At 37.1% G+C, this 27,295-nt stretch overlaps 1 protein-coding gene across 4 annotated transcripts; it reads right to left on the reverse strand.

The window, feature by feature from the left end:
• Positions 1 to 5,975: 5,975 nt before the first annotated feature.
• On the reverse strand, positions 5,976 to 25,624 carry ELMOD2 (ELMO domain containing 2). 4 transcript variants are annotated; one of them, XM_063309672.1, is made up of 9 exons: positions 25,439 to 25,624; positions 24,296 to 24,443; positions 22,919 to 22,947; positions 21,335 to 21,432; positions 19,924 to 20,053; positions 17,477 to 17,610; positions 17,176 to 17,244; positions 15,069 to 15,202; positions 5,976 to 10,529 (listed from the first exon to the last, which is right to left on the reverse strand). In XM_063309672.1, the coding sequence occupies exons 1-9, from the start codon at positions 25,475 to 25,477 to the stop codon at positions 10,378 to 10,380; spliced, it is 933 nt and encodes a 310-aa protein (XP_063165742.1). In that variant the 5' UTR covers positions 25,478 to 25,624; the 3' UTR covers positions 5,976 to 10,377. The 4 variants fall into 4 exon arrangements, with proteins under 4 accessions (XP_063165742.1, XP_063165745.1, XP_063165743.1 ...); XM_063309675.1 differs by lacking the exon at positions 25,439 to 25,624 and adding an exon at positions 25,284 to 25,432; XM_063309673.1 differs by lacking the exon at positions 25,439 to 25,624 and adding an exon at positions 25,226 to 25,432.
• Positions 25,625 to 27,295: the final 1,671 nt, after the last annotated feature.

Below are 27,295 nucleotides of genomic sequence, written 5' to 3' on the forward strand. Positions count from 1 at the left end.
TTCTGTGGCAATGGCAAATAGCTCCTGACTTCTTTCCTTATGGCACCCTTTAATACACCTGAACCCAGATATCATGTCTCCTACCAGTCATCTTTTCTCCAGAATGAACATCCCAAGTTCCTTCAGCCTGTCCTCATAGGACATGTTCTCAAGTCCTTGTATCATTTTTGTTGCTCCCTTATGTTCTAACATAGCAGTATCCTGGAAATGTGTCAGATTCATACACAGCACTCCAAGCCCTTATTCTCCTCTACTTTACACATCAGGGTAAAGTAGAGAAGAATAAGGACTTAATCTGTTTTCATACAGTGCCTCTTCTAAAATAGCCCAGAACATCATTAATACTAGTAACTGTCTCAGCCTGCTAGCTCATGTTCAGCTTCTTATCAATGACTAAAAGTTCTTCTCCAATTTACTGCTTCCATGCCATCTTTCATTGTGTGCATCCTGCTTTCTTCCTCAAAATGTAATAACTTAATAACCATTTCTTCCTATTGAAGGGCATCTTGTTCCATTCAGCCTAGTCTTCCAACCTATCCATATTAGACTGCAGTCTGGTTCTGTTATGCTGTATGTTAGCCAGAGCTTCCAATTTTGTTTATTTGTTGTAATGTTCAACTCAAATGCATAGGAAAATAACGTAAATATTTGTTTTCCAAGCAAGAATTAAAACAGATTATAATTATTTTGCAGGAAGTATTCTAATACAGTTTTATCTGGAGTCTTATAAATATTAATTTAATGCTGTATTAGTGTGACACACTCATCATAAATCAAACCACTTTTTTGCCCTGCATATTGTGTGAACCCAGCTGGTGTGGTCATTTGATACTTCAGGGTATTGCGTGAACTAGAAACTGAAATAGTAAACTGTGGTTCAGTTATGCGTAGGTAAATGTATTATGCAGACATAACTGGCATCATTCAAGTAATTAATTTATTAATACTTGTGTGTCAGGTTTTTAAAAACTATTCAGTTTGGTTCTGTTTGACTGTAACCTCTTATTGACAGATTATTTATATGGGTACAGAAAATCTATGTAAGTATTCAAAACTGTTGCACTACAAATGCAGTCACAAAAAGGACATATTAAAAAGCCATGCTAGAAAAAGAGCTAGCAGAAAGTGGTAAATTGGCTATGATAATAGTAACTTTGTATTAAAAAGAATATGAAATAGCCCTAATTCTAGCAAATATTTATCAGTTACGACCTAATTTTTCAAAAATCTTAATACATATATAAACCAGAAAAGTAAGAAATTGGCCATGATTTTCTTAGATGTGGAAAAAGCCTTTAATAACTTGGAATGACCATTCATATTTACAATTCTGAAAAAATCAATGGTGGTACGATTTTTTTACTTGGATACAAAGTATCTACAAAGAACAAACAGCCCAGATTTTATCCTCCTATTACAGTGAAAGGAACAAGACAAGGTTGCCTTTCTCTCCTTTATTTCTATTGGCTTTAGAACAACTGGCAAAGAAGATACAGATAGAATTTCAGACTATCAAATAAAGATAATAAAATTTATCAGACTATCAAATCAAGAGCATATAGTAAAATTATATGCAGATGATGTGCTTATAGTTACTCACCCAAAGGACTCTTTAGAATTTTTAATAGAATATATACATCAGTATGGTTTATTATCAGGATATCAGATTAAATAAAAACAAGACCCAAATGATGACATGGAACCTACCTGAAATTGAGAATAGTATTTTCAGTGAACAATGAGCTTTAATATCACTGTTAAAAAGGTCAGGAACTGAGAATTTATTTAACAAAGGTAATAAAAATTTATTTAAAAACAACTGAATTTGTAGAAAGATGGAAATACAATAATCAAGTTGGGTCACTTTTTAAAACACTTTCCTTTCAGACTGCCATTTTTGAAATAAAACATCCCTAAATCTTATATGCCCATAAATTATACTAAATTGGTTTGCACATGGTAACAGCTGCAAGAATTCTTTTTTGCTTCTCACTGGAAATTACAAACAATTCCTTCCATAAGTTATAGGAGTATGCTTCGATATCAAAATTAACTACATATCTGGAAAACAGTTCAGACACAGAATTTAATGCAATGTGGAGACCACTTTTGGATTGTAATCGTACAAATGGGTTCCTACCAAATCAAAAAGTTTGTTTTAACATCAGATGATATTTATTAGAATTTTCTAAATGCAATTAAACTTCATACATCAGGAAATAATTATTGCAATTTATCTTGGTTTATAATTTATAACTTGAGCCGTATTTGTTATAGTTATTAGTTACTGCATAATAATCTAACTTAAATACTGACTTATTTTAATATTGACATAAAATTTCAAATTGATATAAGATAGTCCAACTTGATTTATTTTAATGTCTTATTTTTTCAGTTTACAATGCTTGTAAATGTTCTTTTTATCTATTTTCTGTACTTTTTTGTTTTTTCTTTATATTTCCAAAATTAATACATTTGGGGGAAAAAATCTTAAAACCACTTTTTACATTAAATATAACTTCTTTTGGTGAGGCACTCAGGAACAGTCTTTGTATCAAATTTACATGGTTAAGGCACCAGGCTAGAAACCAAGAGACTGTGAGTTCTAGTCCTGCCTTAGGCACAAAGCCAGCTGGGTGACCTTTGGCCAGTCACTTTCTCTTAGCCCTTGGAAGAAAGCAATGGCAAACCACTTCTGAAAAACCTTGCCAAGAAAACTGCAGGGACTTGTCCAGGCAGTCTCTGAGAATCGGACACGATTGAATGGATTTTTTAAAAAAAGTTCAGTACAAGGAAACTGTTCAGTGTGTGCTGCATCAAATGCTGAATATAGCAGAAAGAAAGCCTCTGTTGTGGCACCCCACTTCTGGAATATTCTTCAACAGGGGGCTTATTGGACATTGTGCTGTGGTTGAGTTGGGTGCCAGATAAATACATTCTTCTCCCTCTCATTTTACATTTTTGAAGCATTAGTACAGCTGTTTTTATATTGTACCATGGCTCATTATTATTATTTTGTTTTATTTGTTTTATTCTTATTCTCTTAAATAATTCACACAGAATTTTTATTGTTGGGTAGATTAATTTACAGAAATGGGTAAATTACAATTATTATTTTTTCAGAAGTGTAACTATAGTTTGGTTCTAGATGATTCTTCGTAAGATGCAGCAGAAAAGAAACATTCTGTCTGGGAGTTTTTCTTGGAGCCCATCACTTCCCACGCGGTAGATTTGCAGATGTCTCTAGATACACCTGATCCTGTAATGCTGTATACAGCAGCTGTGATGTGATCTGTCACCATCTGACCTGACATTTCTGGGATTTATTCCACTTCATACACCGCTGAGGTCTCTCGCCTCCTGGGAATTTTGAGGAGTCTAATGCAGCCTTGGCAGCAGACCTGTCAACACATTCCTATCCTCCTGGCAAACCTGAAACCTTCCAATTTTACATCATCCACAAATAACAGTATGTGAAGGACCAAGTTAGGGACAGATTGTCATGAAGAATATTTTTGTGGTCACCAAGACCCGACACTGACTTAATGGCACATGATCACAAATACGATAAGCAGCCTACCCTGTTATCCAGGTCATTAATTAAAAGGTTAAATAATACTGGCCCAACACAGATCCCTGTCAAGCTCCACTGGTTACTCTTCTCCAACTTAATGTAGAGTCATTAATGCTGACACCGACAGTAGTTAGCCAGCCAGCTGGCTCACCTTACTGTTGTGCCATCCAAACTACACTTCTCTTAAAATACAACAAATGATCTCTTCTTCCCCTATCCCATCTAAATCCACTTTCAAAGCATTCTCAGTCTTGTCCAGTAAAACTTGTTCCTCTTCCATAGCATATTTTAAATACAGTCTGTCTATAGAAACAGACACTCTTAAAATTAACTTCTGGGTCCATTGTTCAAAAATATCCTTCAATATGTCCATAACAAGTATTTTGCTTCATTCTGTATTAGTAGGTCAAGTTTGAGGGTTCTCCTAATTTTAATATTTAGTTCCTTCTAGTTTCCAATTTTTAAAGCCTTATCTTATGTTTTTTTAAACATTCAAAACAAAAGCATTTTCCCATGGGAAGCTTGCTTTATAATAAATTCCAAAATCTTATTTCAAATTTATCTAGACCCTTAGTCCATTTGTAACTTCCTAAAATCAAAGTTTTCATAACCCTTTTGCTATTTATTAAAAAAAAAAATTGTTTAAGGATTAAAGGAAACTCATCTGGTACCGCAAAACTTGTTGATCCAAAAGTTCCTAATAGCTGAAAAGCAGTTAACAAGCAATTTCCGAAACTTAATAGAAAGGAATTATGTGTCAGCCCTCCCAGGTAAACCAGACAGGAAACATGATGAGATGAGCTAATTCTATTTTATTGTAAGGCTACATTAACAGAATCTTGCAAGTCTGAAGTACAAATTTCTTGCCCTCCCCATTTTCCACCAGAGTAATTAGGGCAGGCCCTTTCTAAGTTTCTTTGTCCGTTACTCAGTTGAGGATATCTTTCTCTTTTATCTGATCGTCTCCTAGACAGCATCTCTTCCCCCATCTTCCAAGGCCACCCTCACATTCCATCACAGTATGCAAACCCAGTGTCCTTTTAAAGGGGCCAACCGTGGTTTGAGCAAGATGGGTATTCCCTCATCTCCCAGAACTCTAAACCTGCTGGAGACCACTGTCCTGCAGTCTCATGGGGAGCAACTTTCTGGAGCACTTGCAGGCAATCTTAAGTCCTCTCCTTGCCCTCACTGGCTCTTCATTCTGCCATGGTCAGCTCCACTTTTCTCGAAGCCATCTTCAGTTCGCCTTTTCTTCCCCAGAAGTCCGTTTTGATCCTTCCCTATTTGTAGATGTCCGCATCAATCTTCTGGTATGGGAAATGTTGGACCCAATCTGCAGGAATCCAGTTTCAGATCAGGGGATTGACTACAATCTGTAATTCAGGATGGAGACTGGTGACATTTAGTTAAAGTCAATAGTGATCCAACTTAAGGTTTGATTGATGAGACTCCATCTGAGTTGATGCAGCATGCTTGTGGCTCTCAATCCAATAGATATGTATGAAAGTTGCATGCCTACACTGGTTCCAGTTGGAACTCCTGTTCCTGCTGAAAGGAAGTTTTGATCTCAAGATTTTGCAACATCTATGATTTTACTTATTTTATTTGGAAGAGTCATATTCAAATATTCCAAGAGGCTTGGAATATTTGGTAGGTACAGGGGAGATGGATGCAGAAGCAGCAGCAGATCACATTTCTGGTTCTCTCTCCTTGAGCAAGTGAAGGAAGCTCTGCCTCCCTACTTAAATTTTATTTCAACTCCAGTGGGACTCTTTGTGTCTACCCCAAATATTGCGTTTTGTGGTTCCCATATATACTTGTCCACAACTTCAGGGAATGTAGTAGACCCCTTATGATAAGACTGGATTTCTGCCATATAGACAGGCACACCTATTGCAGATGACTGCCAGAACCCCATCTCTAGCCATGATGTCTCCTATATGCTTTGGAGGAAGACAAACAGACCAAAAGTGTAGATTTTGCAGGAATATGCAAATGTTTCCATGGAATGATAGCATTTCAATGATATTTAAGGCCTGCCATGTGTATTGACTTAAAGGGAAGGAGGATTCTGTTAAGGATGGCAATATGGTGTTTCAACCTCATTGTTCACTGTTTTGTGAAGTAGTTAATTCAGAACAAAATAATAGGGAAGTTTGAGGATTAAATCCAGTATCACAAAAACATGTTCATTTTCCTCTTCTTTCCTCCACTGCTGTCCATAGTGAGACCTTTCTGTACTCTTGGATATTCTTCAGGTACTGATAATTTTCCAGGGGCTTGCCTTTATGTGGAAAGACCCTCTTTCCATACAAGGAGGGTGGTGTAAGAGGGGATGGGCTATTATGCTTGAACCCACTATCCCTGAACATGAATGATTATAATGTAAAACGAAGAGGGATGAGGGAGCAGAAGAACAGTATTTATTTAAATTGGTATACATCAGAGTACATACATATCAAGTTAGAATACAGGCAGTAAAAATTACAAGTATGACATACCATATCAGAACAGCAGTTTTGAAATATTTCATCTGTATTTGTTAACATTCTCACTCCACTATCAAAGAGGTGTAATTTTTTATTGCTTTTATAACTACATACAGGAGTGGGCACTAAATTTGCTTCAAATTGGTCTCTGTTCACCAAGTTTCTCACAGTAAAAGAAGAGAAAGACAAGTAGTAACAGAAAAAACACCCATATTTATATCCCATCTTTCATACCGGAGCTCAAGGTGCCTTAGCGCTCCCTGAGCTAAGTCGGGCAGATGGAGAGTGAATTGCCCTATGAGGTTCAGTGGTTGAAAATGAACGAGAAGCTGGATTTCCCTATTCCCAGTCCTATACCTTAACCCAGTGTTTCTCAACCTTGGGAACTTTTAAGATATGTGGACTTCAACTCCCAGAATTCTCCAGCCAGCATCTTAAAGTTCCCAAGGTTGAGAAACACTGCCTTAACCACTACACCACACTGGCTCTGTTAGTACCAAAGAAATGAGCTAGGACAAATACAAATCATAAGAACTAGAAAGAACAATGAACAGGACATAATGTTGAATACTGACAATGCATTTGTAATTATGACAGCTCAAGCGCAGCAACAAAGTTGCAATTAAATATTTATAGCTATGTGAGCAGTCACTGATTTTTGTAATACTCTTCCTTGAGGAATCAGTTTAATGTTTTCTTCAGGTGTTTTAACTCTTGTTTAATTTTCTAGGGCAGTTTTACTGCATTTTTATGTTTAATAGGAATAGAAATTAACAGTTCTATTGTTGTGTATCAAATTATCTTCCTTTTAGGAATGCATACTTCAAAACATAATTGAAAAGGAACTTACATGAATTTTCCCCTCATGTGATCATAAACTCACTCATAAGTATGAACAAAAGATACCCTGAATAATTTGTATTCAGTCATACATCCCAAATCTAATGGAAACAGTTACATTTCCATGAAACTGTTGTTTCTTTTTGAAGTTCTGTTGTGTTGTAAAGAGCAGTAGCACAACTCATACGCAAATAATTTTTTTTATTGTTTAGGTAAAAGGCAATTTGGTGGAGGGCGACACCAGATTCACTGACTGACAAGTCTGCCCTCATAGTAACCCTTGCAATCAGGCCACCACTGGTCACCCCAATCGCATCTTTCTGGAGAATGGAGAACACTTGAGCACTGAAAGAATGTAGTTTTATCATTTGCTCCAATGTATTTTCTCCCAGTCCCACTCTGAATACATACATGACAATGTTGTGTAAAATGCATTCGTTGACTTATCTTAGGAACTGAATTATTTTATGGCAAAGGCAGTGAGTTAATCTCTCATAGTCAGCCTCAATCTCTCATAATCACTCCAAATGCATTCAGAGAATAGCATTATTCCTAAGAAATATGCAGCGAGAGGGCTTTGTGCAAAAAGAAAGAAAAAAGTAATCTGCCTGAAATTTAGCAAGAACATACCCATATTAGAGCCATTACCACCCCAATTTCATCACATTCTCACAAATCAAAATGGCATATTTAAGTTTTTATAAAAGCTTAAAATCCCCATACTGATCACTGTGAAATTTGATACACTTCATCCCCTCATTCACTCCTATTCAAACAAAAGTGTTATAGCTGCTTAGCTTCTTCCCATGCTAAGAAAAGGGACCAATGTTTCTCACTTGATTATCAGGCAACAATTTATATTCAGCTACACCAAAATAACCCATATCTAACTAGATCATTTCTGAAGCCCTGGATCAGATAGACTTTGCACACCCTAGATACAAATCCTCTTACTGAAAATTCTCAGCTACAACTATTAGCAGCTTTAAAAAGATCACACTAGCTGAAACAGGGAATAAGCTGGTGCCTCATTTTAATTTTCACTTAATATTTAAGTTTTTCCATTTATATTATTATAAGCACTTTTTTTCTAACATAAACCTAATGATAGGTTGCTAAAGACTGGTTTCTGATTTAACTATTTTAACATTGTCTTTATATTTTGTTATTAAACATTATTCATTAATATAGAAATCTTAAGACATGAATATGATATAGTTTCCAAGCACTCACAATGAATGTTCCAAATTTGAAGTTTTGCCTTTACACGTTCACAAACTATATTCAGCAATTTTCTGAGAATACCCACCACGTGCTCTCAAAATTCTAGTGCCCCAAGCCCACAAAGGGAGCCTAATGTTGTTCTAAAGCCTCAATCTTAGAAGGATACTGTTGCAGCATAACAGGTTGCAGCCCTTCACACAAAAGTGGGAACCAATTCATAGTCAGCTGTAGCAAATGTTTCTGCAGTTGTCTAAACAATGCAAAACTTCAGTGACAAACTGACAGACTGACTATGAGTCAGCCCAATTCCAAATGCCTGTAAGGAAAGATAAAACTGTATTTGGGAGACCACAGTGGCCAGTTCAACATTCAGTATTTTCTAAATCTAGCCTAGAAAATGTGATTTTTCGCCCCCTTAAACATTAAACAAAAAATAGCATTGATTCCCTCAATCACCATTATTAGGCTAAGGAAGCTGACAGCACTTCTAACTATTGGAAAAAGATAAGCCCATAAAATTGTTAACCAGATAACCAGTTAATTAATGCTTGCGAAGGCTCAAACAGAGTCAGCGTCTGTAATCAGCAAGTGTACTATAATCTCAATCAAAAGCAGATTAATAAAATAATTAAGATAGCATGGGTACTAACTATAAACTACTAGTAAGATATAGTCTGAAATTTCTGGTAAACTGATTTAAAACCTTTGCATTCCAGTGTTTTGATGCATTTTACAGCAAACCTAATCTTTACATTTGAAAAAGGAACAATCTTATATTTAAAAAACAATTTCAACCAATAATGAATTCAGTGCAATCACATACCATGTCTCCAGTATTCCCATATAACTAGCTACATGAGTTTCTTAATTCTGTTTCACAGGAGGAATCCCTGATTCATAATAAAGCAGAGCTATACTTGTAAAGAGAGCTCAGTAGGACAGTGTAAACCAGATTTTTTTTAAAGTGTCCAACATACATTTTATACAGTATCTAATGTTTTCTTTCAGCAATTTTTTTGGATGAACATTTGCCAGATAATTGTAAACAGTAAAAATAAGCCTTCTATTTCTTTGTCAAGGCCCAATCCATAATAATTTTTGCCCAAGTTGTCAAATATAATCATATGCTTCTTAAAATGTTCTTCAAATACTTTTATTTAATTTTTCTGGATTGGTGATATAATTTGCAAGAGAAGTTTTAGTCAGCAAGATTAAATATGCCCAATTCCAGTATTACATATTATAACAGAAACATGTCCTAGGAGCTATCTAGAAATAAATTAATCCCAGCTCCAGGGACGATACTCAGTTGCTGTGAGTAAAAGGCACTTTAAACTAACAACCTTAATCATTCTGTCCATCTCTCAAATGTCAACAAGGCTAAATACAAAGTTTTATTTAGAAAAAAAAATTAAGAAGGCTTCATAGATTTTCAGCATGAGTACAATCCTATTGCTTAGATTGTCTGAGAATGATACTCAATATGTAGACCTTAATAAATGATACAAGGGTATTGAAAAAAATTAACTAACTAATTTTTGATTATCTTCTATTAAATACTTTAAGCTCTAATATTTTAAGCTTGTATGCCTCCTAAAAGCTGGGGGGAAAAGGGGGGGGGAGCAACAGGGATTGATATGTGATGGCAATTATAGTACAATACAGGCAAAATTATTTAGCCTTAGTGTTTATGGCACTATGTAAAGGTTATTCTGTTAGTTTATATCTATATGCATCCAAAGGGAGATAAAACAGTTAATGAATATTTCTAAATAAGGACACTAAAAACTGCTTTCATTCATCCAAGTAACATACCACTTATTGATGTGTATTCTTTTCCAAATCATAATAGAGTGCTACATCTCCCATATTTGAAAAGAACAAAATATACAATATAAAAAACTAGAACAAAATTTCTATTCATGAAATATTGTAACATCTCTTGCTGTAAATCAAATATGAATCAAATGATAGGAATCTATTGTTGAGCAATGTGATAAAGTTCAAGAATTATTTTTCATCTTCTAAGTGTGCAAAAATTGTGAGGTCCTATGATCCAATGAGGATCTTTATATTAAAAAAAATTATCTTTAGAATATAATGTTCAGTCTTAAATAAGTATTGATTGTCCAAGCTCATTTTTCTATAAAAATAATGGATGTATAAAACTTTGAGCATTAAATGGAGTTTTTGGTTGAATACAGTCGAGTGCATAATATTTATATACAGAACTCAAAGAATCACACATTTCTATTTTTCATTTTTTAAGGCAAGGACCACATCGTAATCCAAGAGTTGTCTTTTGACTTTTTCATGAAACTTCTCTCTATATTGGTTGAAGTACATAATACTCTCCGGTTTCTCTTCAAACCAAAATTTGTCAAACTCGTAAGTCAAATAACCTGTGAGGACCAAAAACCAAACATTTGTTTTGAGAATGTAATATTATACATAAGTAACATTTTAAAAAAATTATTGTATCCATTATTAAAACCAGTTACTTAAGTACATAAGAATAGCTTTACTCGATCAGGCCAAGGCCCATTAATCCAGCACTTTGCTTCTCACAGTGGTCAGCTAGATGCTCCTTGCAAAGAGATGACAGATATTTATTTATTTTTATCCTGCCTTTATTATCTTTATAAATAACTCAAGGTGGCAAACATACTTAATACTCCTTCCTCCTCTTCTTTTCCCCACAACAACCCTGTGAGGTGAGTTGGGCTGAGAGAGAGAGTGACTGACCCAAGATCACACAGCCAGCTTTCATGCCTAAGGCAGGACTAGAGCTCACAGTCTTCTGGTTTCTAGCCCATTGCCTTAACCGCTAGACCAAACTGGCTCTATGTACCCTTCTTCTGCTGTTACAGTATTGCCCTGCAACTGGAATTTAGAGACACGCTGTCCTGATTACCAGGAAACACACTGAGACAATGACTTGGTCTCTAATATTTATTAGTAGTACTTAACAAGAATCCTAACAAACTGAGGAAGCGTGGGAAAACCCAGCCATATAAACCCCAAAGGTTAAGGCGGTCCCGATCTGTGTCTCTTTGAATGGCTGAACAGTTCCTCAGTGCTACGCATGCGCTTGACAGTCTGGGTGGGAGCCCCCTGCTCGCCATCCTTACTCATGACACACGCTGTCTCCAACCTTGAAATAACACTGAGTCCTCAAGACCAATAGCCCTTCATAGACCTGTCTTCTATGAATTTATCTAATTTTTTTTTAAGCAAACCATGTTACCAACACCTCTTGTGGTAATGAATTCCACACATTAATTATGTGCTATGTGAAGAAATGCTTTCTTTTGCCTGTTCAAAATCCTTTTCTAAACAGCTTCATTGGATTACCCTGGTCCTACAGTTTCAGAGATAAAACTGTTGTTTATTTTCACTATGTCATACATTGTTATACCTCTTGATTATGTTTTCCTTGATTACTCCCCCCGCCCACCCCCCAAGCTAAAGAGTCCCAAACGTTCCAGCCTTTTCTGTAGGGAAGATGTTTGAACTCCTAAATATTTTAGGTTAGTTTCTTTTGTACTTTTTCTAGTTTTATCATACCACTTTTCAGATGTGGTAACTAGAATTGCACACATTACTCCAGCTATGGCTGTACTATAGTTTTGTATAAATGGATTGTTTAGAATAGACTAGACTAGACTAGACTAGACTAGAATAGAATAGGAGCTTTTATTGTCATTCCACTATACACCAAGGTGCACATTAAAATGAAATTTTGTTGCAATTGGCTCACAAAAAATAATTAATATATAATATTTATTCTTTACCATTCCACTCCCCTAGTCTTGATCACTAATAAATATTAGTCCTACACACAGCATATGTACCCATGGAGTGAGAAGGGATTATTAAGAGTTCAGGAGTCTAATAGCCCAGGGGACAAAACTATTACCTAATCTAGCCATTCTGCATCAAACGCAGTGAACCTTTTCCCAGAGGGTAACAAGGAGAACAAGCCACAATGAGGGTGGGAGGGGTCACTGACAATATTCTGGGCTCTGGACAGACAGTGTGTGTGTGCTATGTCCTGGATGAGAGGCAGTGAGATTCCAGTTATCCTTTCTGCTGCCCTCACCACCCTCTGCACGGACTTCCTATCGGAGGCACTACAGCCTCTAAACCAGATAGAAATTCAGTTGGTCAATACACTCTCTATAGTGCCTCTATAGAAAGTAAGGAGGATGGGAGGTGGAAGAGGTGCTTTCCTCATCCGGTGCAGAAAATGCAAACACTGCTGTGCCCGTTTTACCAAGGATGCAGTATTAAGAGACCAAGTCAAGCTATTTGTTATCTGCACCCCCAGATACCTGATGCTACTGATCGACTCTATGACAGCTATGTCGTTAATAAAGAGTGCTGTATGGCTGGGCCGGTTCTTTCTAAAATCAATAATCAACTCCTTAGTTTTTTCAACATTTAGAACCAGGCTATTTATATTACACCGCTCCACCAAACCCTCCACCTCCACCCTATAAGCCCACTCATTGTCTCCCCTGATAAGACCCACCACCGTTGTATCATCCGCATACTTCACAATGGAGTTGGTGGTAAACCTGGCACAACCGTTATCCATCCATGTTTGTAGTTCTGTTTCTTTCTCCAGATACAATGCTTAGAACTGAAAAGGTTATTTTAGGTACATCTAAAATTTAGTCACTATGAATTTTAAAGAATGTTTTCTTCCTCCTGTGAAAAAATATCTTCACTTGGACCTTCAGTGCATAAAGGGGCTGACACCTAAAGCTACATGGTACTGCTTTACTGTGGCAGCACAAGTGGTTTGGAACAGTCTCCTGACAGAGATAAGGCGAGCCCCCTCCTTGCTGGTTTTTAGGAAAACGTTGAAGACAGAACTATTTGGGAAGGCGTTCTCTTAGCTTGTATATGACACCAACTTTTTTCATTATTTTTTATTGTTGTTCCTTATGTTTATAATTATTTCTTGTTTGGGGTTTTTTGTCAGTAGCTGAGAGACATCTGGTTATAGCAGGGTAGAAGTTTGATAAATAAAGTAAATAAGTAAACTTAGCAATAAAAGTGTTACATTCCCTTTTTCAAATATTTCTGTAACAATTTAAGTTGAATGGTACTTAATACCATAATGAAAACTACTGATTTCTAACTAGATTCTGGAACAGCAACCTCCAAAAATATAGAAGCAAGCTAGAGACCTCTTCCAGAAAATTAGAAACATCGGAGGTAAATTCCAGGCCAAAATGGGTATGATCAAAAACAAAGATGGCAAGGACCTAACAGAAGAAGAAGAGATCAAGAAAAGGTGGCAAGAATATACAGAAGACCTGTATAGGAAGGATAACAATATCAGGGATAGCTTTGACAGTGTGGTCAGTGAGCTAGAGCCAGACATACTGAAGAGTGAGGTTGAATGGGCCTTAAGAAGCATTGCTAATAACAAGGCAGCAGGAGACGATGGCATCCCAGCTGAACTGTTCAAAATCTTGCAAGATGATGCTGTCAAGGTAATGCATGCTATATGCCAGCAAATTTGGAAAACACAAGAATGGCCATCAGACTGGAAAAAATCAACTTAAATCCCCATACCAAAAAAGGGAAACACTAAAGAATGTTCAAACTATCGAACAGTGGCACTTATTTCACATGCCAGTAAGGTAATGCTCAAGATCCTGCAAGGTAGACTTCAGCAATTCATGGAGCGAGAATTGCCAGATGTACAAGCTGGGTTTAGAAAAGGCAGAGGAACTAGGGACCAAATTGCCAATATCCGCTGGATAATGGAAAAAGCCAGGGAGTTTCAGAAAAACATCTATTTCTGTTTTATTGACTATTCTAAAGCCTTTGACTATGTGGACCATAACAAATTGTGGCAAGTTCTTAGTGGTATGGGGATACCAAGTCATCTTGTCTGCCTCCTGAAGAATCTGTATAATGACCAAGTAGCAACAGTAAGAACAGACCACGGAACAACGGACTGGTTTAAGATTGGGAAAGGAGTACGGCAGGGCTATATACTCTCACCCTACCTATTCAACTTGTACGCAGAACACATCATGCGACAAGCTGGGCTTGAGGAATCCAAGGCTGGAGTTAAAATCTCTGGAAGAAACATTAACAATCTCAGATATGCAGATGATACCACCTTGATGGCTGAAAGCGAAGAGGAACTGAGGAGCCTTATGATGAAGGTGAAAGAAGAAAGTGCAAAAGCTGGCTTGCAGCTAAACCTCAAAAAAACCAAGATTATGGCAACCAGCTTGATTGATAACTGGCAAATAGAGGGAGAAAATGTAGAAGCAGTGGAAGACTTTGCATCTCTAGGTGCGAAGATTACTGCAGATGCTGACTGCAGTCAGGAAATCAGAAGACGCTTAATCCTTGGGAGAAGAGCAATGACAAATCTCGATAAAATAGTTAAGAGCAGAGACATCACACTAACAACAAAGGTCCGCATAGTTAAAGCAATGATGTTCCCCGTAGTAACATATGGCTGTGAGAGCTGGACCATAAGGAAGGCTGAGAGAAGGAAAATCGATGCTTTTGAACTGTGGTGTTGGAGGAAAATTCTGAGAGTGCCTTGGACTGCAAGAAGATCAAACCAGTCCATCCTCCAGGAAATAAAGCCAGATTGCTCACTTGAGGGAATGATATTAAAGGCAAAACTGAAATACTTTGGCCACATAATGAGAAGACAGGACACCCTGGAGAAGATGCTGATGCTAGGGAGAGTGGAGGGCAAAAGGAAGAGGGGCCAACCAAGGGCAAGGTGGATGGATGATATTCTAGAGGTGACAGACTGGTCCCTGGGGGAGCTGGGGGTGTTGATGACTGACAGGAAGCTCTGGCGTGGGCTGGTCCATGAAGTCACGAAGAGTTGGAAGCGACTAAACAAATAAACAACAACAACATCCCTATAAAGGACACTTGCAAATACTCACAGTAAAACTGATGGAAATCATTCAGCTGAGGAGCACCAGGAACCAAGTTGTAAAAGTGGTTCTTTAAAAGTCCTTTCATTAACAGACAATAAGCCATCTCTGTCAAATTGATCCCAACGATTGCGTAAGAGTATCTGCAACACACATATTTATTTTATTTATTTATCAAATTTGTCACCGCTCATCTCCTCCCATCAGAGGGACATATGTATGCTGTCTCCTCAATAGACTGTAAACCATCTCAATCACATCGGTATATCATCTGGGATTGTTCCTAGAGCCATCATGGTCATTGAGGGTCTAGTGATCTCTGTGCTAGGGCTTCCTATTGCTAACTTTAGCCAGTCTATTAACTATCTCCTTTCCAGGACAGAAACAGTCTCTCTATAGTGGTTCAAGCATTGATAACCTCACATTTAGTTTACTACAATGTACCCTAAGTGGGTTTATCCTTGTATTTGGTCTGGAAGCTGGAGTTGGAGCAGAATGCAGTGGCCAGGTTGCTGAGAGGGGTACATGGCCATGCACTTTACACCTTTGTTGAAGCAGATGCACTGGCTTCCAGTTAGCTACCCAGCCAGGTTCGAGGTTTGGGTTATGATATTTAAGGACCTAAACTGCTTAGCACCAGGATACCTGTCAGATTGCCTTCACTGTTGTTTGATCAGTAACTGAGATCATCAGTACCAAGAGTTACTAGGTGCCATTTGGTTGATGCTGGCAGGCAACCTTTTTCTGTAGTAATGTCCATGTGTCTGGAATGGTCTGTCCCCTTACATTTGGGAGATAGCTACTATGCTATCTTCTAGGCACCTGTTGAATGATTATCTCTTTATCTAGGCCTTCCTAGTATGAAAGTTTAAAGATGTTTTTCTCATGCCCTCACTCTAATGAACATTTTATGGAATACTGTAATTGTGTAACCATTGTTTTATTGTCTATTTCCTTGCTGCTTTTCTTACAACCCTCCCCCAATGCGTCAGTGTACAAAGTGGAATATAAATGTAAATAATAATAATAGTAATAATAATAATAATATCTACTCAGAAATTAACATTCTGCACTTCTAAGCAATCTGATAATTTTGGATACTAAATATACTTATTAAGAAAATGTTAGCATTTCTTTTTAGTTTTAAGATACGTTTAAATCAGTGTTGCCAACTTTTTAAAACATTAATTTATTTTATGCATAACCCAATAGTTGAAGCAATATTACAACATCTGATGTTATGAGGCTATTTTTGTGGCATAATATTACCACACTTAACAACAACTTACATGTCTAAAAGCCATCCATCCATGAAGACATCAATATCAAACCACCACCACTGCACAGGCATTTCAAATTATGCAATGTATTTTATATTATGTACTTTAAACAATTTTGCTAAATATAGACATGTACTATATGTATGGGTCGGTACTTTGGAAAGAAGGCTTAGTCAAAAAACAGATAGAAAAATAAAGTACTGTGCATATGTGCCCACCTCCAGGACAATGAATGACAGAGAAAGAAACAGAGAGCTTAACAAGACAAAGGGTATCTCCTTCCCTGCTTTGGGCTTTTCTCAGTCTTTTGACCACTGCTGGCCTCTGTTCTCCTGTTCCCTAAAGTGCTTTTGACTAAGGCTGAAAAAGAATTCCTAAATCTACAGTTTTTATCTTGCTTCATGATGTGGAAATACTAAAGAGTTTATCTTTTCCCTCACTAAAATCTTCACTTAGTTTAGCTGACATTTTCTATTTCTCACACACACACACACAAACCATTTTCCCAACTGGTAAAATTCAAAAGTACTACCTTACAGATCTATATGAAATAAATAAAAAAATAAAGGATTTCTGTTAAATTTGAGGAACAGGGAAAATCTAATTGGGAATTAGGAGGGACAAAGACAAATGTAAAGTTACATACAAGGAAAATGATTTCTACTTCTATAAATTACTGACTTATTTTTATAAATATTCACACACACACATCTTTTAATGCAGAGAATAATTATGCCTTGAGGTTAGTGCTCAACAAACAAATTATTACAGGCAGGTTTGGTTTTCCTTCATTTTTAAAAAAATAAGTCAAGACAATGGTCTGAGATGCCACTTACCCAAGTTTTGGATGATTTGAACGAGCAAGGATTTGACGAGCTTCATGAGGATAATGTTTACTAAAATATCTGAAAGAGACAAAAATGTTAAGAATCATTGCACTGCAGTTAATTGCTTTGTAGTTTATTGAACTGAGTTACAATATTACCATTAGCACTGCCTTTAAGATAAATTAGCATATCTGACTTGAACAACAAATCTAATACTCAGTAACACCTCTTCTATTAACAGCAGTAAATTCATAGCCACTGTAATATATAAAACTTTAAGTTTAAATCATGGAAAAGTATATGGACTTACAGAAGATTAGTTAATCCCAGCATTCCCATTCCTCTGAAGTCTGTTTTAGGGTCATCACCTTGGAAACCAATGTCACACCATTGCTTTGTGATTCTAGCCTTCAGTTTTTCATGGGGCATTAACAAATTCCAGAGCTGCACAAATAATGCTTCTATTAATTATATTTCTAAGATCATTCTGAATAATTTTAACTTGTATCAAATAAATTAATGCAGTATCTCCTTTAAAGAAGCAAAAACATATCATTTAAGTATTACACATATATATTCAGAAACAGTCATAGAAATGTTATAACAAGGACTATTTTATAAAGGCCTGCCTATCAGGCCCAGCCCAAGAATAACATAGAAGCAATCCAGCCAAAGTTTAGTTCTTTATTTGCTTACATTGTATAGAATCTTGCCAGACTAAACCTGTATTACTTTAACCTAATGGATATACCCTGGGAGATTCTAGGGCATGGTTTCCTGAATCTCTTCCTGTTCCCACAATCCAACTCGGGACTGTGTTGTCTCTTGTCTCGCCCCCCTCCTTGGAATGTGCTCCCTCCTTCCTGAGAACCTGCTGCATTACTGTAGTCCATCACACTGCCACACCAAGAAATCAAGAGTTCCTGGAATACCATTCTCTCATTCACCATAAAATCCAAGCTCATTTATTTATTTACTTAAATAATTTATATGGCCACCCATCTCACAACAAAGACACTGAGCAGAATACAAGGATTAAAACAACAGCTACAAACCAAGAGCCATGGCACCTGAGGTAAACAATACATCCCAACCATAAAAACCACATCAGCAGCAGAGCTCACCTCCCAGCTGAAATGCCTAATTTTAGTAAAGAGAATGTTTTACCATGCATACATTTTTGTTTCTGCTATGAAAAACTTCTACCCAGCCATTTTTGCTCACAAATCAATTGTCTTATATAATTTTGTCAAAACATGTAGGTTGGAACTCAACAAAAACAAGCTTGCTGTCCAGCAGCACACTGTAAGTAAATTTTATACTTGATCAAACACGTAGTCTCTCAGAATGGAGAATCTGATACCGCTGAAAGCTCAAAGCCATTCCCAATATATCTCTATAATTACAGGTAGTCCTCAACCTACAACCATTTGTTCAGCAACCATTCAAAGTTACGGCAGTGCTGAACAAATGGTGGTTACAATCAGTACTCAGAGTTCCAGCCATCCCAGTGCCTGCGCAGTCACGTGATCACAATCTGGGCACTTGGCAACCAGCTCAAATGACCGGTTATAGTGCTCCACAATCATGTGATCGTCATTTGCAACCTTCCTAGGAAGCTGGCAAGGAAGGTTGCAAGTCCCTAGGTAAGTCTCCCCCATCCGTGCATCCTCCCTCAGCCCCTCTGCGCTTGCTACATGCCAGGCACTTGCACACCCCTGTGCATACTCCCAAGTGTCACCGTACCTCCCTTGCACCCTCACACACCCCATGCACTCTAGCACCTCCCCGAGCCTTGCCATGACACTTGCTCACCCCTTCTCACCTTTGCACACACCAACTCTTGCCACGCCACCATCACACACCCTCCCCGAGCCTTGCTGTGCCTCCCTTTCACCTTTCCCAACCCTTGCTGTGTCTCACTCACACCTTCACGCACCCTCCCCAACCCTCGCCACGCATCCCTCACACCCTCATGCACCCTCCAGCCTACCCTAGCACCCTCCTGCCTGCCAGCCTGCTTGCAAGCCACCTGGGACTTGCAACTTCCTGCTGGCTTCCCCACTGACTTGACTGTTGGAAGCCAGCAGGAAGTTGCCTTGCCAAACGACTGTGGGATTAAGTTAATGACAGCAACTGGGACTGCAGGTATCACCGTCGCTGAGCAATGTGGTTGTGTTTTAGACTGCATCGCTTAACAATGGAAATTCTGGTCCCAATTGCTGTCATAAGTCGAGAACTACTTGTAAAGACAAGTTGCAGTTTGTAATTCTAAAGTAACCTGGGTAACAAACAACTATTTTTATTTCTTTCCATCCAACTATTTATTTAAAATTTTCCTTAAACTAGAATCACCATATATATGGCCACACACTCCACAATCTAATTATATTAAGTACTTCTTTTTATCTGTTCTTGACATGTTGCTAAATCAATTACATTAAATGATACTGTGTTTTATTCATTCTAGAATATTTAGAATGAATAAATGTTTTATTCATTAAGTGATGCAGTCTAAAACACAACCGCATTGCTCAGCAACGGTGATACCTGCAGTCCCAGTTGTTGTCATATACCTCCCTCTTTATTAACTCTTTCTATGCTTCATTACTAACAAGAAGTGTTGAGATTTATAGTAAATCTTGTGCAAAATTAATTTATTTCTTCCATTTCATTCTATGAATTTTAGGTTACAAATTGATTAACTATAAATTTAAATTGATTAACTATACAATACAGAGGTACTAAAATTTTCACCTCCATTAACTGCTCTTCGTGTTCTTTACTGTCTGAATTATATACTTGTTTTCTGAGATCTTCTACAGCCAAACAGAGTTTCTTGAAGCCTGATATTTGGAGCAAACATAATTGTAGCTTTGAAGCAAACCTACAATAAATTGAAAATACAGAGAACTCCAAGTAACATGTGATATGTAACACAATGTTCACCTACAATAAAGATAGCACTAACAAAACCAAACATTCTATCACAGAAGTGAAAAATATAACTTTGATTTTACAGATAACTAATTTGCCAATCTAAGAGCTATGCCAGGCATTATTCAGAGTATCCTAATTCTGACCTTGGAGAGCCAGTTTGGTGTAGCGGTTAAGGTACCAGGCTAAAAACTGGAAGACCGTGAGTTCTAGTCCCACCTTAGGCACAAAGCCAGCTGGGTGACATTGGGCCAGTCTCTCTCTCTGAGCCCTAGGAAGGAGGCAATGGCAAACCACTTCTGAAACACCTTGCCAAGAAAACTGCAGAGACTTGTCCAGGCAGTTTCCAAGAATCAGACACGACTGAACAGATTAAAAAAAAATGCTGATCTACCATATTATTGAATCAAGGTTCCATATAATTATGGTATGGTATTTAAGAATGTAAGAACTTCCCATGATTGTTCTTGATTGTTCTCTCTTCATGTACATATGTCTAGTTTGATGTGGATCACAGCTCCTACATGATGTGTACCTATCCACTGAAGGGGGATGAGCAGGGGGGGCGGGTAGGCAACAACTCACTAGCACTTCTAGCAACATCCACAAGCATGTTCCATCTCTAATGTAGTTTCAGCCTATACCTTCTGCTAATTTGGGAAAAAATGGAAGCAAAATCAAGAAGCAACCACTGGATGGAAAAATATATTATGCCACTGAAACTCTTTACATACCACTTTGATTATCTAATCTTCTATGTTCTGCTTTCCAAATATTTTGGATGATCAAAATTTGGAATAATTTGAAGTCGCATTTAGCAGTCACAAGCAAGTGGCTTTACAGAAATTATGATACACCAAGGTATCCTATCTAGTTTTGACAAATGTTGTAATATATGTAAGAGTACATATTCACTTCTTCAGTTATATTACAATGTTACATAATAATGACCATTAATTTAATAAGGATATTATCTTCCACTGAAAAGAATATCTAATCTATTAGTTTCAGTGAACTCAAATTCAGTTCAGATAATCCTCTATTTATGCCAATATTAATAAACTTACAAGCTTAATCATTTGTTTTATCAGTTACAGTATTATGCATCACACAGTATATTTAAATGTGAACTTACTTTTTCAGCATTTTATCTAAAGATTGCTTTACCATATATCTATCAAGACAGACAAGATTTTTCTTGAGATTGTAGCAAAGGGAGTAACGGACATACCCGATATCTTTCTGTATTTTAATTTTCTTTTCTTCTATTATGAGTGCAACATATTTTTCCACTTCACCTTCAGTAGCGTTCACAGCATTTTGCAAGGACTAAAAAAAAGTAGAGAAGTGCCTTCCAAATCAATATATAATATATTGATATGTATTATTTAAAGCCTCAGAAAATATCTGATGATCATCATTAATCAGTTAAGGTTTCTTCAGATTATGATGATCATGAATTTTAAGTAGTTGTTCAATTATATGTGCATAAATTAACCTAAGTATAAAACAAACATAAAATAAAAGCTGATTTTTAAATAACAGAGCTACCTTCTTAAAATATTCCTTTCTTCCTGAAAGAAAAAAGGGAAAACCACTCTTCCAAGGTAATGCTTATTATACCTAGTTTTTGTAAATACTTTCTAGATATGTTCAAGCAATATTGGTTTGATACCAAGTGTCCAGCTTGTACAATCTACCAAAGCAGCAAAACTCTAAAACATGGCTGCTCAGAAATAGCACTCCATCTAAGTTCAATAGGGCTTATTCTCTAGATTTAGGATTGCTATCTTACTTCAGAAATTGATAACCATGAAGAAAAATATTTACTTATTTAACAGGTATACTGTACTATGTTTAGCAAATCTTTGCATTCTGAGGATCATTTATTTATTTGACTTATATCCCATGTTTCCTTCAGGAGTGGAAGGCAATGTAAATAGTTCTTTATTTTCTCTTTTTCTCCACAACAACCCTGTGACATAGGTTAAACCGAGAAAAAGTGATTGGCCCAAAATCATCAAGCAAGCCTCTACGGATGAGGCTATTGTAACAGTAATAGTTTATTTAGTTTTATGACAATTGGAATGGAAAACATCAGAAGTTGCTAAAAGGTTGTCAACTCAAATGGGACTGAGTTTGAACATTTTGTTTTATGTGCTCACATATTTTAGTACTGTAAATGGTTTGGGACTTCCCAAAAGCTTATCAACTTCAAGTATGAAATAACACAAAACAAACTGCAGTCCACAACCCAACAATGGAGAAGAAACTTGTTCAAGAAAATTATTGTTGCGGATCTTGAAATAACCAAATAGAAGAAGAAACTGAATTTGGCATGAATGCTTTCTAGCTTCAGTTGCAGAACTCACTGAAGGCTTTATAGCTAACATATTCATAATCACTATAACTGAATTTGACAGCACTCTTTTCCTTAACTAATAGTCAAGGTTAGTCAATTGTTTTAAATATATTAAGTTTATTACTGCTTACAACTATAGAAAGTAAAGTGATCTGAGATTTGAAAGGCACACTTTATAATGCAGAAGACCTTTTGGTCCAGGAAGGTAGTGTGGGATCCTGTCAAGCATATCTGCAACAACATGGCAAAGCCTCTGACTCCATTTCTCAAATGAGTAAATATAACAAAATGCAGTGTGCTGAAGGAAGAGGAAGTATTGCTTAAAAAGTATTTTTAGACATTATGAATGTTGGAAACTGATTTTGAAATGAAAGTTAAAAACCAGTTTTGATGGTCCTTTTCTCATAAGAAAAAAGGGCAAAAAGCACTTTGTACATGCAACATATACCCTACCTTATACTTTGATGATTCCAGTGAATACTCTGCAATGATAAGTGTGAATTATTTATTAAAACTATTCACTAAATCTCAAATTTCATTTCTTATGTTTACAAAGAATAAACTAGTAAACATTATTCTGATACTAGCCTTGTAAATGTTTTTATAACTGAGCAAAAAACATGTTAATGAATATTCAGGAGAACTAGTAAGAAAAAAAATATGAAACCTTTTACAGTTGTATGTTGAGCCAACTATGTCAGGTAGAGCCACAAACACGCTATTCTGTGCCTGGTCTAAATTTAAATTAATGCAGTCTGTTGAATAAAATGGAAGCATCAGTACAAGAACTGACAAGAATCTATTGTGCTTCTTTTCACAAAAATTAAAAATCCAACAATTCTGACTTGAAAACATTTCAAAATCAAGACACTTTCATGAACATCTGTATTATAATGTGCTAAGGAATTCTGTAGTGAAAATGACAAAGACCATGACATTGTGCAACAGAGATTCCCAGTCCAGAAAGACACAAGAGTATTAACTAATCACACCCACGTCATATTAAGACAAATTATGACTCAGTTGTGGACAAGCAGCTGTGTTCACTGGTTTGTCCAGTCAGCAAGTATGACAAACAAACTACAGGCAGGCTTGCTTATTGTTGATTTATTATGTCATGTGAACCAGAGATTGTGGTTTGTTCTGAAAGGAACTAGCACAGTGCTCAGTTTGCATAACATGCCAAAATAAATTGTAAAAACAGCTGCCACAGTGAGAGAGCCACCTTTCCTCAATACATGAGTCTTTGTACATGACCATATTACCAGTATGGAATATGCTTTAGCATGATATGAGAATGGGTTAGGTTATCATCAATAGAGCTAATCGGATCCAAAAGAGGGGAAGGAAGTGGAAGCCCTAGGAAAGCAATAGAAGAACTACTATAGGCCTATGAAAAGCAGAAGGTAGGACTTGAAAAGAAATAGATCAAATAAAAGACAGATGAGAAATGAGGATGATAGATCCAAATTCATAAAAATAAGAAGAGATAAAAGTCAGAAGTCCAAAGGAAAAAATGCACAGAGAGATAAGCCTTGCTTGAAATAGCTATAACCCTTTGGTATTAAACAACTGTTACTGTTCCTACCTACACGGTAAAAAAAACTCAGTGTAAAAGTAAGCTAATACTTAATCGTTCTGTACCATGCTTAACCAGATACTTGGCTCACTATTACAAATCTTACCAATATTTCCACTCACACAGATTTAAATGTTATCTAAGGACTTTCAAAAAGTTATGAAAATTACATGGGTTTTCAGATCATCTTTTGACCTGTCACTGACTAATATAAAAGATTATCATAATGTATATACATATATACTTATTACCTATTCGTAGTGTTCTTTCTGCATTTTTCCTTGTGCCATTACAAATACGCTGCAGTTCACATTTTCCAGTTACCAGTCTTAATATCCATTTTAGCCAAAATCGAAAGATATTTGTATAGAAATACCTCCATAAGTGTATCATCATTTTCTACAAAACATACAAATGAGAAAAAATAGCATAACAAGCATTATAAAACTTGGTTCACATACTAGAGCATATGTGCAGCCTAATACTGCTTACTTTTAAGTAAACATAGACTGCACTGTTAGTTCTTGTTAATCTGCTGGTTTTACAGTAAATGTATTTATTTATTTATTAAACAAACAGCCTACATATGTCTATTGAAAAGCAAGAACTTCAGATGCCGGCCCTTACAGCCTTGGTTTGGTTTCATACTCTTCTGTTACCTAATTTTCTCCATGAAGCATCTGACTATAGAACAGTACATGAGCATTTATTCTGGATTTACTCATCCCCTCAACAAGCCATAAAGAAAAGTGTAACAAAATAGCAGAATAGTATTTTAAAAAAGCAAGTTGTTTGCATGGCCAGGATTTCAGTATTCTGCTTCTGGCAGGTTTATTTGTTCGTTTGTTTAAGGAGCCAGATGCCAAAGTTTTCTAATCTGGTTTGGGCTAGCACCTCAGTATTTTCAAAAAAACAAATATTGTAGTAACAACAACAGCGTCAATAAACAATGCTTTAGCACTGAAAAAAATATGCATCGGTTTCCTCCCCACTCCGCGTCCATAATGTGCCTGATCGCAGACGCTGATGTTGGACCACTTTCATTTGGCTGCTAGCTGAACAGAACCGAGCCGACATGAAGATTTTCTCCACCGTCCCTGTCCCCGGGCGGATTCCCTTATTCCCCAACCCCATTTCCAGAGAAACAGCGCTCGGGATGCCCGTCCTCCTTTACACGTTACCAAGCTGGTTACATCACTCCAACGAAACCCAGCAAAACTGGCAACAACCTCGCTTCACCTTCACCAGCACTTCCTTCTTATCCTAAAAGGAAGTTGCCTTGCCACAGACCCGGAAGTGAGATGGGGACGGGTAGGAGGTAAGGGCATTTATTCAATCCTGTCATTTCTGAACTAGGCGTACATTTCCCCTCCCTTTTTTTTTCTTCTCTCTACCTCTCTTGAAATGACATGAACCGGAGCGTCGGCCTCCATGGAGGCCCCCTTGAGCCCATGGAAAGCCCGTCAAGACCAAAGAGCCGGACGCGAATCTTCCCTTTTGCGAGTGGGCGGGGCTTTCAGTTATCGTGTCACGGCCGGCATCTAGAAGGGGCTGGTAACTGCCATCACTGCCGCCATAACAAAGCAACAGTTACCGCGACGGCTGAGCGAGCGCAGCGGCTGGGCGTATTACCCGCCTGCTGGCAACTGAAGGAGATCAGTCCCTCGACTGGAAGGCCGGAAGGGAAGGGCAGTGTCGAGGGGCGTGACGCGCGAGGAAGTCATTTAGCTATGCCGGGAGTCACTCGGTCGTCATAAAGCGTCTTTTTGTAGCGCGGCGTCTCCAGTCACGGTGGGGAAGCGTTGTCGTTGCGGAATTTCGGGGGGAGGGAGGAGGAGGTGGAATCAGCGTCTCAGTCCGGAGTTGGCGACGGAGGAGTAGTGCATGTATGCAAAAGTATTAGTCGTGGTTCAGGTCCGCATCCTCCGTTTTCGTAACTCAGTGGTTCCCCAACTGGACTGGAGAACCCCGGTGGTCCCAGAGATCCTTTCAGGGGGTCCAAGAAGTCAAATATTTTAAAATTTCTAATATATTAAGAAACTTTATTAAATTTCAGTATATAAGTAAAACATATAAGAATAGAAAGAGATTGGAGAGAGAGATGAGAGAGAAGAGAATTGAAAGAGACAGAGAGATTCTTAAGATCAACATATAGTTGAAACCAGAAGTTTTTCTTTTAGGCTTGATCAATAAACAGTTTGAAGAAAATTTGGGACCCTGTTTCTATACTGATAACAGCAGCAAGACTTTTATATGCACAAAGGTGGAAGGACTTACAAATTCCTACAGTGGAAGAACGGATGGTGAAATTAATGAAGATGGCAAAACTGACTGCATTGATTAAAAAAAATAATTTGTCTAACTCTGTTTCTACTTGGAAACCACTTTTGGACTTTTTGCTTGAAACTGAAAAAAGACAAAGTTTTACTCTTGGGATTTGATTGTTAGGATTGCATAAGAATATAGAAATAATGTGTTTTATAGATAAAATAGTGTAAGAGGTTAATGTATTGTTATGCTTGTATCTGTACTGGAGATAGTCAGTAGTCACTCTTTTCTCTCTCTCTTTGTGTTTCTGCACTTTTAAGTTTGTTCTTTTTCATTCTTTCTTCAAGTTCTTTCTTAATATGTTTTACTTATATTATGAAATTTAATAAAGTTTCTTATAAAAAAAGATACATAGAAAAAAGAGTGATTTCTGACCATCTTGGCACTCGGACAAGTCAGCCATAAACAGGCACATAAACATTTACATACCATTCAAAAGAGACAATAGAAAAGCCAAAAGACCAGAACACCTGCTTGCCAGTAATCAACACCCAGATATGCAGATATTAACACCAGGATTAACACCAGATGAACAATCAAACAGTACATTATACCTTAATCAAGGAACTATTAATCAACCAAGCAGCAAACAACAGCCCAATCAAGGAACTCCCAAGGAGAGAACAACACCCCCACCAACACAAGCAGGGCAAGCCACTGTATATAAATTGAAAGCAATGCCCATTCCCTCTTCTCATTGAAGATGTTGCCTAGTCTGGCAAGGAAATGTCTGCAAGAAAACAAGGCTCAGAGAGCACTAAGGGCTCCACAGTCAATCCTGAGCTACAAATATTCTCTTCGATGGGTGTTAAATACCAATGATACATTACCTTATAAAAATTCTGTTTCAAATTATAATTCAGTATAAATTTGAAACCCTTGCTCCACGTATTCTCCCATTGATCAAGCATAATATTGTATCC

Source organism: Candoia aspera, chromosome 8 (assembly GCF_035149785.1).
Source record: "Candoia aspera isolate rCanAsp1 chromosome 8, rCanAsp1.hap2, whole genome shotgun sequence".
Classification (NCBI taxonomy): Eukaryota; Metazoa; Chordata; class Lepidosauria; order Squamata; family Boidae; genus Candoia; species Candoia aspera.

Excerpts from the sequence above, each read along its gene's own strand:
- ELMOD2 (XM_063309672.1), bottom strand. The coding sequence starts at position 25,477 with ATGGAGGCCGACGCTCCGGTTCATGTCATTTCAAGAGAG. Across the intron at positions 22,948-24,295 it reads AGAAAGAACACTACGAATAG|AGTATTCACTGGAATCATCA; the intron begins GTAATAAGTATA and ends TTATCATTGCAG. Across the intron at positions 15,203-17,175 it reads TCAAATCATCCAAAACTTGG|ATACTCTTACGCAATCGTTG; the intron begins GTAAGTGGCATC and ends TGTGTGTTGCAG.